The following is a 12,482-nucleotide window of genomic DNA, read 5'->3' as shown; positions in this document are numbered from 1 at the left end:
TTTAATCAACAACCATGCTACATTCAAAGCCACTTAAATAACCTTTCTTCCTCATTCTGATGCTCAGGTTTAGCTTCAGTGGGTCATCTTGATCATGCTTAAATGTGCCATGTGATTGGCTGGTTCCACCAGCAGTGGAACAGGTGCACCTGTCAGAGTATTTAATGTCCCGTAATTAACATGCCAACAATTTGGTCACTAAAGACAGTTGTTGTTATAATATAACACACACATACAGGCCACTCATAAATGACAGCTGCTAGTCGCTGCCCCACACAGGGATGTTTATTTTTCAGCTGATATTGAAGAGCCGGAGTGACACAGGGCGCTTCTCGAGTCTCACAGCGCCTCCTGACTTCCTGTGCCATTGAGGCTCCGGGCTACTCAGCGAAATGGCTGCGTTCCTGCGAGCTCGTAAATATGTCCGTTGTGTTGTCCGTTTCTCCGACCGTGAACTGTAAACGGTAATACTGACCGCCTGTGAAGATAACAAGGAGACTTACTGGCCAGGTTGTCATGGTGGGTCACCGTGTTTTTGGCAGTTATGCAGCGAAAAGTGTTAGCGAGCTAGCGAGCTAATGTAGCTAACGTCACCTGGCTTCTTTTAATGCTACCTGCAGCTCAGCCGAGCTGTAAGCTAACTAGTTTACTAACTAGTTACGAAAGTAGTTGATTTACAACACTTGGCGCCTACATTTAGATGCAAGACCCTCAAATCAACGATATGCAGATTAATTCACAGTATTATACACCGAGGTTAGCATCGCAGACTGTTAAGCTAAATATGGTTGTGTTACCTGAGTTGCTTCTAAATCAGGCCCACAGCAGAACTTTATAGTTTCTATTTTTTGCAACAAGTTTGACCACTTTGACAGTTTGTATGTTAAAGAAAAATGAAACTTATTTACCGCAACATGAACAGGGAAGTGTGCTGTAATAATAAGGAGCATCAAACTGTCAACAAAAAACGGTGTGCAATGCATATAAAGCAACGTGTACTTACAATATTGTTGTTTATTACGTATTTCATATGCATTTTAAATCGATTTTGTTTAGGGAGTAGCAGTGTAATTAACTTCAACCCAAAGTGAGCTAAATGCATATATTAATGTTTATGTTTATTAAGTTTGGTTACATGAGGCTTGCCATTCTAGTCTCTAAATTTATCACCTTATTGACTGCTATATACAGGATGTCTGATAATCTGTTTTTTATATAAATAGTTAACCGTAAATTAATTTTTTTAAATTATAACTTCGGTTTCGTGTGCAGGCTGACGAAAATGCAGATATTGAAAGTACAGTAGAGGATGAAGATGAAAGTTCAGATGATCCAGATCTTCAGGTGAGCAGCATAAATTATGGTTTGTGCAACACTCTAGGGCTGTGCTTCATTAAATTTTACTTCCAAGGAGCCACATTTTCTTGCAATTTATTTATTTAGTCATAAAAGCACACAGTGGTGTTAGTGAAAGGTAAGCGTGGTAAGAAGACATTCTTGAGGGGACACAGGGAGAAAAGACTGAGATGTGTCAGATTACACAAAACTTGCACTGACAATCAGTGACAGCAGGTCTGATGGAGTGATGGGTCTAATTTGAAATTCTTCTTTTAAATTGTCATCAATATGTACAGTTGAAGCCAGGAGAGTGGTACAACAGTGGGTGTCTGCTGCCGTCTATATAACATGGTGGAGGTGCTGTTATTTTGATCCATCATGCAAAACCATCTATAAAGCTTCTGATTGTCAACAGCTTCATTTTTCAGCATAACAATGATCCCAAACACACTACCAATGTAGTAAAAACATACCTGCAGAGAAAAACACACTATGCTATCAGTCAGGGCTGGGGCCTCCCCAGAGCCTGGAGCAGTACATCTAACTTATCTTCTGAAAATAAAACAAAAACTGCAGTGTCATTAATGCATAAAGGTCAAGAAAACTACAATATTCCTAAAAGCGAACCTGTACTGTGCATCAGTGTATCCTTCGAGCTAGCACTGAAATCACTAACAAAAACATTTCTTTTGGCCAAAGATAAGATATGTTATCCCCTCATGTACTTATTTGTTTAAAGTGGCAAAACCTGCGCTGTATGCAAAACATGGCAGCCAAATTAATTCTCATATGTTAGGCAGGTACAATGAAAGACGAGGAGGACTTAATTTTGTTTGTTTGCAACGATTATAGCCTGTTATAGCCTATTTGTAAACCAAATAGGCTATAACAGCAGTGTTAAAGTTCAACTAAGCATGGATAAGCTGAAACCTTTCTTTGGCACTCACTCTATTAATGTTGTAATCGAATTCCAGCTGGAGCTCAATGTGTTCAGAGCTCAGTGGATGTCTGAGCTCAAACCGAGCTCTGGAGCGAGTGGAACGAGCAACCGACTGCTCCAAGCCAAAGGTCTGAGGAAGGCTCAAGAAATTGCTAGAGAGGAAAAGGCAAGTTGGGGAATTATTTTTTTTCTAGCTGTAAGCTTGCATGTGTTGTCGATTATTATCAGCTGTTAAATGACTGACGAGAGTCACCTTCCCTCAGGCCACAGAGCTGTTCTTGAGAGCTGCTCAGGAGGAGCAGAATGGAGCCGTCTATGAAGGTATGCGCTACATAGGATACAGATGGCACTTTACCACAAATAAAAATAACTCTTTAGAAGTTAACAACTCTTTATCCTTACCCGCCGTCCATTTAGTTCTGTAATTTCTCTGAGGTTGTTTGATTTGTTTCTCATGTCTAATCTGATGTTTTTACTTGCAGCTATCAAATTTTATCGCATGGCTATGCAGCTTGTTCCTGACATTGAGTTTAAAATCAACTACAGCCGTCCTCCTGATGCAGACAGAGGTGGAGGGAACTAGTAAGCTACTTTATTTTGTTTAATCTTACCGCAGGTCTATTTTGTGACAGCATGTTTTCAGACATTAAGTTGTTCTAAAATTATAGTCTTATGCAAATCGCTTTCTTTTCGGGGATCATTTTCCCCTGTGAGGTAATTAAGATGCTAAACAGAGAGCTGCTATATTAATTATTATTGAAATTATACTAGTAGTATAAAGGCTGAACTACGGCTGCTCAATCGAATTTTAATCACGATTACGATCTGGGCTTTCAACGATCATTAAAAATGACTGAGCCGATTATTAGCCCCTCCCTCGTGCTTTACTCTCGCGCTGCTCCGTGTGGCAAATCGAGCGCACCTCTCTGCATTTCGAACACGTGCCACAACAATTACCGGTAAGAAGACCCAAGGGAAGCTCGGAAAGCTAAGCAGAAGTTACTTGGGGAGGAGAGTGACTGCCGTTGGTTGAAAAGAGAGGTAAAAAAAAAAACAAAACTTCAGTGGTGTGGAAACATTATGGGTTCTACTTGTCGTGGATCAAGTAGACATAGTGTGTAAACTTTGCTACGGTGTCGTAGCTGCACCACAGAGCAACACTGCAAAGTTCACTAAACATAGATGTTTACATTTTTCATTTATTTTTTATATTGCAAACATTTGCCCTGTTATCAGTATTTGCACACTATTTTATATTATTTTTTAAAGTCATTATTCAATACATTGTTATTGTTAACCCTTTAAATCCCTGTAGAACCGGAACTGCGTAAGCTAGCGCAATAATTTGTTTTGCATATGAAACCGGAGGAGTTGTACTTATATCTTATGCCATCAGCTTGTCCTCGGTCACGGTTTCCTTCCACATAAAGCTTTGCAAAAATTGCATAAAAAGCGCTTGCAGGAACAAAAACATAATATTCCAGAAACAGCTGTTCGTAACACTTCCCACAATGAAAAAGACGTCAACGCGAGCTATCGTATGTCCGCCATTTCCTGTCCGAAACCGGAAGTGACGTCATTTTCGCGGAAAATGTAGTTTTTTACTTGTAGGCCTTAAAAGCCTATACTGGTGTTTTTATAAGTCATGTTTGACTTTTCAGAATAGTTTCTGGGATGCTTAGAACTCGAATTGCACTGCTGGAAATAGTTTATTTTGATGCACATGCTGTTTTCTTTGCAAATTTGCATCATAGGATTGTTTTTTGTTTTCCCTGCAGTATATAAAAATTGCTATATTCCCAAAATAAAACTATGAAGACACTCAAAAAAAATTTCCTGTTCTTCTAAACTATTTTTGCAACTTTTTTGTATTTAAAGTTTTGAGGGATAAGCCTCTTAAATTTCCCCAAGTAGAAATATATGTTAAAAAAAAACAACGATTTTCAATTTTTTTGTAGTTTATTGCACTTTTTTGTAATTAATGTAATTACTATGGACTTAATGCATACATATTATTAAAATATGGGCTATAACAGTTGTATTGATGTATAGCAACTTGAAATGCTCCCAAAAATGGCACTACAGCATGTTAAAAAAAAAAAAAAAAAAAAAAAGCTCTGGCGGACTTGGTTCTATGGTAGGTCTTAAAGGGTTAAATAAATATCGTCAAATAATCGAGATCTCAATTTCAGTGAAAATAATTGTGATTATCATTTTTGCCATAATCGAGCAGCCCTAGGCTGAACTTATAATGAGGGTGTGAGGAGGATCACTCAGCTGGATTAAAACTTAAGCTGCCCCATTTACAACAACAACAAAAGCAACTTTTCTTTCTTTGCTTTAGTTTGGTTGGTGAATAATATAGTGTGCTGGCTTGTATGAGAGCAGTGCATAGTCTAATTTCTTAAACTGAGCATACTGTGTTTATTTTTCTTTTTTGCAGCATGGAGGATAGTGATGCTGATGGGGAGATCGAGGATCTACTTGCCTACTTCGAGCAGCAGCTATCTGTGGAAGGCTCATTTCCAAAGATCTGCACTCCTGAGGTTGAAATGACTCAGGTGCACATTTCAGGTAAAAAACTCTAATGTAATTTCATTGTAAACCTCTCGAGTCATAATAAACACATAGCCATTATCATTCTTTTCTTTTTTTGATTGCAGCTTTGCCACGGGAAATCCTGATGTACATATTTCGGTGGGTTGTATCAAGCGATCTGGACATGCGCGCTCTGGAGCAGCTGTCTTTGGTTTGCCGTGGGTTTTACATTTGTGCAAGGTCAGCCTCGCTTTCAAAGAAATCAGCTGGATGACAAATTATTTGTCAGCAAGCTCAGCTTTTGACAAAATTGCCAATTTTATATCAGGCAATAAAGGATCTCATGGTGCTGTGAGCTCTTAATTTTTTGTTTCGCTTTCATTCTCTCTCCAGAGACCCTGAGATTTGGCGCTTGGCTTGTTTAAGAGTTTGGGGACGGAAGTGCACTAAACTTGTACCCTTCACATCTTGGAGGGAGATGTTCCTGCAAAGGCCCAGAGTCCGTTTTGATGGTAATTACTACTGACACCTCAGGTTTCTAAACCCACATTAGTGCAGGAAAATACCAAAGGTACTGTTTTGTAACAGATACAAAATGATTTAAGAGCTAGAGTGTCATAGAAATTTTTTTTTTTTATCTTATCAAGACAGATACCACAAGCGTGCTTATCAAGTAAAATTTTCCACGTAATGTTTTTTTTAATTTTTTTATAGCAGTTTATTTCAAATCACGTTGGCCTAGAGACCTGGCAGCGACCATCTCCCAACCACTGTTGAAGAGGGAAAAGAGCAGTTGCTAGCAATTGCTAACTTGAAATTTGTCACAGAGAAATATGGTGCTGTCGAAAACCACCTCGTGATTGCAATCTTCAGTAGTTTGCATGGAGGCTGATCTGCAAGCATATGTCAGCTACTCGGTGGAGATCATTCACCTTCAAAATAAAAATTTCAGATTTTTAAACGTGTGGTTACAGTGGTAAAACCCAAGTTTTACTGTGAAGGGGAATGTTTTTTCACTACATCATGGAGTGTAACTGTACAGTGTTTGCAGACGAGTCTGTGTCTTCCATGTAAACTATGGGGAATCTGCTAGTGACCCGAAGCAAACGAAAGGAGGTTTTTGGGGCAGAAATTTCTTTGTGACTAATTTCATTTGGTGGGAAATTCATATTTGTGTCGCCAACTGGTCTCTAGGTATAAGGACTTCATGAAAGTTTGCCACCCACGTTTGCATACCTGCTCTTAACTTGCAGTTCACTGTTGCCCCCTGCAGTGTGAGGCAGCTGCTGGAAGGGTACTGAGTTTCAGTACATAAAAAGACCGCAGGAATAATGTTACGGGTGTAATACTTCTTTATGCTGCAAACTTTTAGATGATTGTTACATGCAGCTAACAACAGTTGAGAGCTAAATGCCTCAAATTACCAGCCACTAGTGTTGTTTTTTGCTGATGCTTTTAGAAGTTATTGCTGCCATATTCAATGTAAACGAATTACTGGATGATTCATTTTCTTTCCACAGGTGTGTATATCAGCAAAACATCGTACATTCGCCAAGGAGAGGAATCACTGGATGGATTTTACAGGGCTTGGCACCATGTTGAATACTACAGGTAAATATTTGAGTGTAGTCTTTATTTATTGTGAGTTGTAACGAAACCACAGATGACATTTTTGACAGTGACGACCAGAGATGGGCAGTAACGCGTTACTGTAATCCGATTACTTTTTTCAAGTAACGAGTAAAGTAAGGGATTACTATTGCAAAAACGGTAATTAGATTACCGTTACTTTCCCGTAGGAACACTGCGTTACTAAAACCGTGATTTTTTTTTTTTTTTTTTTTTTTTTTTTTTTTTGCAAGAATGTCTCATGACAGTGACGTAAGCAAGTGCGACGTTGGTGACAACAGCTGTGTGCAGATCAACAATGGATAATATATCGAGTGCAGGAGAGTATGAGCGTGCAGCGTTTAAAGTGTGGAAGTACCGACCTTACTTTGAATTTGATTCCATAAAAAGTGACAAAAACATTAGCGTCCATCGTGCGTGGGAAGAAAACTTATTTTTACAGCGAAAAAAACCCCTAAACTTCCAAGCAAGCACCAAGTGTGCTACGACGTAATGGGAAAGTCACAGAGAAACTCGCGGATTCTTCCACTGACCGCTGCGGCACACCTGCACCAGGGTAAACCTCCGCCCACCCTACTCCTGCTTTACAGGTGAAAATAGAGCAAAAGGACCGCTAGACCAAAGGACTTTATTTATTTTCTGCTGTGTTTTACTTGCATCTATTTGAAAGAGTGAGTGTAAACACAAAAAATATTTTATTTATGTGCTGGAATGTGCAGAAAATAGGTTTAAATGTTAAACTAATTTCTTCCAGTCAGAGAATGTTGCATATAATAAAATTTTTGCTTGATGCATAAAGTTAAAAGATTAAAACTAATAAAACAAGTTTTAAAAAGATGCTTTTCCATTTGGTTACATTTTGTATGATTGATTATGTAGAAAAAGTAGAATTGGGCTGAAAGATCTATGGCTTTATCACCTATTCAGGTTGTAAATCGTGTTTTTAAAAAGTAACTAAGTAATTAATTACTTTTGAAAGTAAGTAATCAGTAAAGTAACGGGATTACTTTTTGGGGGAAGTAATCAGTAATTAGTTACTGATTACTTTTTTCACGTAACTTGACCAACACTGGTGATGACATTGTTACCTCAGGTACCTCCGCTTCTTCCCTGATGGCCACGTCATCATGCTGACCACCCCTGAGGAGCCTTTGTCCGTTGTTCCCCGTTTGCGTACCAGGAACACCAGGTACACCTCATCTTTTCTCTAAACTCAGCTGGACCCATAGAGAGTATAAAGGATTGACAATTGTTTAATTGTGCTTCATTTCTCAGAATGGATTCAGTTCTGCTCGGTCACTTCCGTCTCTCACAGGAGACAGGCAATCAAACCAAAGTTTTTGCTGTTGTCTGCAAGAAAAAAGATGAGGTAAGGAAATGTTTGAGGCATTTGAGGGGTGGGAGATGAATAGATAACCATATATGTATAATAAGGCCAGCTCATTGAGTAAATGAAACCTCAATAAATGGAAGTGGTTAAAAAAAGTCATGTTTAAAACAGTGCAAATACAGTTGCAGTTACACAATTTGGGGAATTTTCCCCTTGAAAAAAATTACATAGTTTAATCCTAGTACCTCATTCATCAGTGTGTTAGCATGTCTGTTTCTTTTCATGGAAGAAGTTGGCCTCTTATTGGCCTCTACTCGAACACAAATAAGTTATTTAGCGTGCAGTACATGGCTGCACCAGCGTTGTGCTTGTCAAAAACATTCCTGCATAACATTACATTGCATTACATAAACACAACACTGTTAAATGTATTGTTATAGTTTACTAGGTCTAAAATGATTTCCCCCTACACAAGTTATACTTCTACTAATGTGTGAGGGTGCTAAAGACTGCAGCATTGACCCACGGGTGCTGACAGAATCTATGCCTCTGTTCGAAGCACCCAGAGCCCGGGAAAAAAACGCTTTATTTATGTTACGGATACAGTTAGAAACAAAATCTGAAATAACTGAATCTCAGCTGTGAGTTTGGCTTAATCTCTTCTGGTTGATTGCCAGCTTTGTAGTTATCACATTTCTGGCAGGTATACGGCATTCTTAGGTGCCATGTCTCTGAGAGCATCTGCTGTGAATTCCAGTTTTCCATAATATTTCACCTAACCTGTCGGATTACGTCTGAACTTGTAAACCGCATCTGTTGACAGAAAGCGACCGACTTCCAAAGGAATCGGTTCTGCAGGCGGAACCCAGCTCCGGAGGCTGAACACAGCTTTCACGTGGGACTGGCTCTGTCCTCTGGGGGGCATCAGAGTTTTAGTAAGCTTGTGTGGATCCACCATTCCTGCCACATCACTTACAAGTAAGTCACAGGACTGCTAATAGAAGTGACCAAGAAGGGGAAAAAATGTCAATTTCTGTTCTAAACCTGACCGTGATTATGCTTTTAGGTTGACTGGGGAAACGGTCATTACTACTTTTGACCTGGACAGGATGTACACACCCTTCTTCTTTGCACGTGTGAAGAGTTACACTGCTTTCTCTGAGCAGCCTCTCTAAGCAGACCCTGCACATGATCTCACGAAGACCACAGCAGAGATTGAGTCATCGTTGCATCAAAAACTCACGTACTTCTCAGCCTGTTTTAATTTGTGCTGCAGCTGCTTTATGGTGTTGCTGTTTGAACCCTCACGTTTTCTAAATGAAAGCATGTCATTCTTTCAGGTACACTTTAGAGAAAAATACTTATTTTCTGATTTCAGAAATTGTGGTAATATGCTGAGAGCTAAAATAATTAGCAGAATTTCCCACCTGTTCCAAGCAATGAATGTTCACACTGTTTTTGTTTTGTTGTGCACTTTCTTCCTCAAATAAACAGTGATGAACAAAACAGCCTCGCTGCTGTGTTGGGGCTTTCTTTTACTCAAAATTGATAGATTACAGAAAACCTACAATAGAAAACCTATTACACAACATGAGTTCAACAGAAAGCATTGCAGATTTAATTTCATGCTTCTACATCATTTGTCTCTTTGAGGACACGTGGGTTTAATCCACACATTACATTTTCTCTGAACTGAGCAGATCAAACAGGATTTACAGGAAAAAAACCCAAAAACAATAAATGTGAAAGTTGTTTGGATTAGTCTGAAATCATTTGTAGCTTTACTAGAGCTGGTGGCTGATCTAAAACTATGAAAATGGCAAGTAAATATTTAAATTGTTTGCTGTTGCCAGTTTTTTTGGTGGTTCACAGTAAACTGAAGGAAAAGGTCAATAAACGGCTTCTTTTACAGCAATCCTGAATCACTGCGATGAAGCCATCGTTTGGTCATTTAGCCGGCACTGATTTATGGGAAAAGCAGTGGGAGGATAATGAGGAAATTGCCTAATAATACCTCCAGAAAACCACACCAGTAAGCAGTTATTGTTTCTGACTCATGCTGGACACAATATCATTTTCCCATAGCAAGAGTTTGAGAAATTAGTTTGAGGCAAATTACCTGAACGGCCACTTGAACGTTTGTCTGTTTCACAAGTCTTTAAAATATCTCTGTTTGCATGTTTACATTTCAATGACATGTTCGAGTTTGTTTACCATTTATGTAACAGTGTAAAAATGTACAGTTATTGCTATTAATGTGGGTTTCCCTGTCTGCATCTAATCCCAACCGGGCGCTCCTCCCTGAGCCTGTTTCTGCTGGAGTTTTCTTCCTGTTAAAAGGGAGTTTTTGTTTTCATTTCTTTCAGACTTTTTGCTTTTCATTCAGTTAACTTTCCAACATTAGTTTGTTAATTTTACTTTAGTTTTTATTTATTGAAAATGTTTAATTTCCATTGGTTTTAGTCGTAGTTTTAGCCTTTAATATGTCAAAGGTAAGATAAAAAGAAATAAATCAGCACATGTATTGCAAAAAATATGAATATGTCTATCAAAGCCTCATGAGGTATTTTTTTCCCCAAACACTAAATCTAAACATGCATTTACTTTGTTTTAGTTGGTTTTCCAAGTTAAAAGAGGATTTGTTTTATTTTTTCAGAGGTCTAATTGTTATTTGTATTTCAGTTTACTTTTTTTTTTTTTTAACATCTAGTTTTACAGGGTTTTTTTTGTTTACTTTCAGTTACCTATAATAACTCTGTTATTGATGGAGCAGCAGGAGATCTGATAACCAAACCTTGTTTCTACCTGTGCTTATGTTAGAGAGACTGTGGGGTGGGGTGGGGGGGGAATCTAAACATTGCATACTGTACTGCTGATTTTATAAACGTCAATAATGTACTCTGACCTCTGGATGTCCTCAGGCCGTGGCCTCTAAAAATCAGTGAGTAAGTCATTGTTTGAATAGTGGCTGGCCAGCAGATACGCCACCAAAGCTCACAAACAGTGGCTCTGTCCTCCAAACGCGACCTCAGTGTGACTCACGGCTCTCCAGTGCATCAAGTCTGCATGCAGTGCTCGTGAGGAGGAGAACAGGGCAAATGGAAAAAACTTTGGGGTGAGGGTGGGTCATTGTCTCAACATATACTGTGTAGACTGAGTCGAAACGACGCTGACTGACCTCGGTAACAGAGGGGAAGAGACTTTTTTTCTGTCCCCACACCATTAAATAAAAACTTTGTAAGACAAAGCTCCCAAAGAGCTAGTTGGAATAGTTTCATGTGTAAGTGAGAAAGCTGTGCAGGGTGTGACCCCCTCACTCTGGCCTCATGTCTGCTTTCTGAGGTCAGACATTTGGTCACAACATCCTGATTAAATCCACAGTGAGCGAGCACAGACAGAGAGACATAGAAATTGATAATCTCCTGAGAATCATAAAAAATCACACCGAATACAAGTTTTATTTTGAAAAGGTTAAAATTACTATTCTGAACTAAACTGAATTTAGGAATCTCACACTGAGAAGAAAAAAAGATTATCAATCAAAACATTATTAAAAATGAATAATTTAACATCCTTTCTTGCTATAAAATGTGGAAACTGCAATGCTTATGACTTTGAAAATAAAGTCTATGTTGTCTATCAAATCCCTACAAATGTGGCATCACTAGAAAGTCGAGGATGTCCTCTTGACTGTACACCAGGACTCAAATAGATGCATTAATGTTGTTTGGTATAGAGCTCTCAGACTCATGTCCCCCACATAGGACAATAATATATTGCTGGGTCTGGATCATATTTAAAAACCAAATAAAAGCACAATGCCCTGATATGCAGATCATTCAAAACTATAACTACAAGAGCTATAACTTATTTGGAAGCTTTAATGCAAACAAGAAGTTTTCAAAAAGTTGGGTACAGGGAGAACAAGAATTCTGCCGATGTTACGTAATGGGGAAAACCCCACAGCTGGTGAAGCTTCTCAAAACTAATATGATTATTCAGTAAAATGCTTGGGTGTGGGAAAAAAAATCCCAGAGAGGTTGTTTCATGTCTCAAATTAAAGCTGGAAAGAATTTCAGGATTTCATAAACTAAAGGAAAATATCATTAAAGATTCAGACAGTCCAGACTGACATCTGCACACATGGGACAAGACTGAAAGCTAATATTGGAAGGTTATTTTGGAGCCCTGCATTAAACACAGGCGTGATTCTGTAGTGGGAATCGATCATTGCTCGGGTTCAGGATCACTTCTGAAAGACAGTCAGTGAACACTGACATGCTAAAAAAGAGAAATGTTTACAAAAGACACAGAAATGCTTCTGCCTCCTTTGGGCCTGAGGGCTGCGGAGAAGAAGTAAAGCATATTGGGATTTGGCCAGTAAATTAATTTAAGAAAATGTGAGTGCCACGTCATAGCTTAAAGAGAAGAGGGAACATGCAGCTTGTGTCCCCAAAAACTAGGTGCGTTAATATGGTATAGAAATTTATGAAGGCACCTGTATTGTTCAACGATTCAAATTTCTGACTAACGTATGCTGCCATTCTTTTTTCCCCAATGCAACAGGCCTCACTTATCTTCAAAATTGATAGCAAACTGCATGTATTCCAAATGCACGGCTGTGTAGCAGCAGTGAAAAACACTGAAAACATGCATATTTTTTAATGTCGTTATATAAAATGACAATTAAAATGATTGGTTCATTGA

The 12,482-nt window shown here is 38.7% G+C and overlaps 1 protein-coding gene across 1 annotated transcript; it reads left to right on the top strand.

The window, feature by feature from the left end:
• Positions 1-264: 264 nt before the first annotated feature.
• Positions 265-9,283, top strand: fbxo9 (F-box protein 9). Its single transcript, XM_082556646.1, has 13 exons — positions 265-519; positions 1,273-1,344; positions 2,313-2,444; positions 2,542-2,599; positions 2,761-2,860; positions 4,722-4,852; positions 4,942-5,056; positions 5,210-5,328; positions 6,337-6,427; positions 7,539-7,634; positions 7,721-7,814; positions 8,599-8,753; positions 8,842-9,283. The coding sequence occupies exons 1-13, from the start codon at positions 517-519 to the stop codon at positions 8,948-8,950; spliced, it is 1,275 nt and encodes a 424-aa protein (XP_082412772.1). The 5' UTR covers positions 265-516; the 3' UTR covers positions 8,951-9,283.
• Positions 9,284-12,482: the final 3,199 nt, after the last annotated feature.

The sequence above is a fragment of the Aulonocara stuartgranti genome, assembly GCF_965226115.1.
Source record: "Aulonocara stuartgranti genome assembly, chromosome: 13".
NCBI classification, from domain to species: Eukaryota; Metazoa; Chordata; class Actinopteri; order Cichliformes; family Cichlidae; genus Aulonocara; species Aulonocara stuartgranti.
This window is presented reverse-complemented; position numbering and strand designations above follow the sequence as displayed.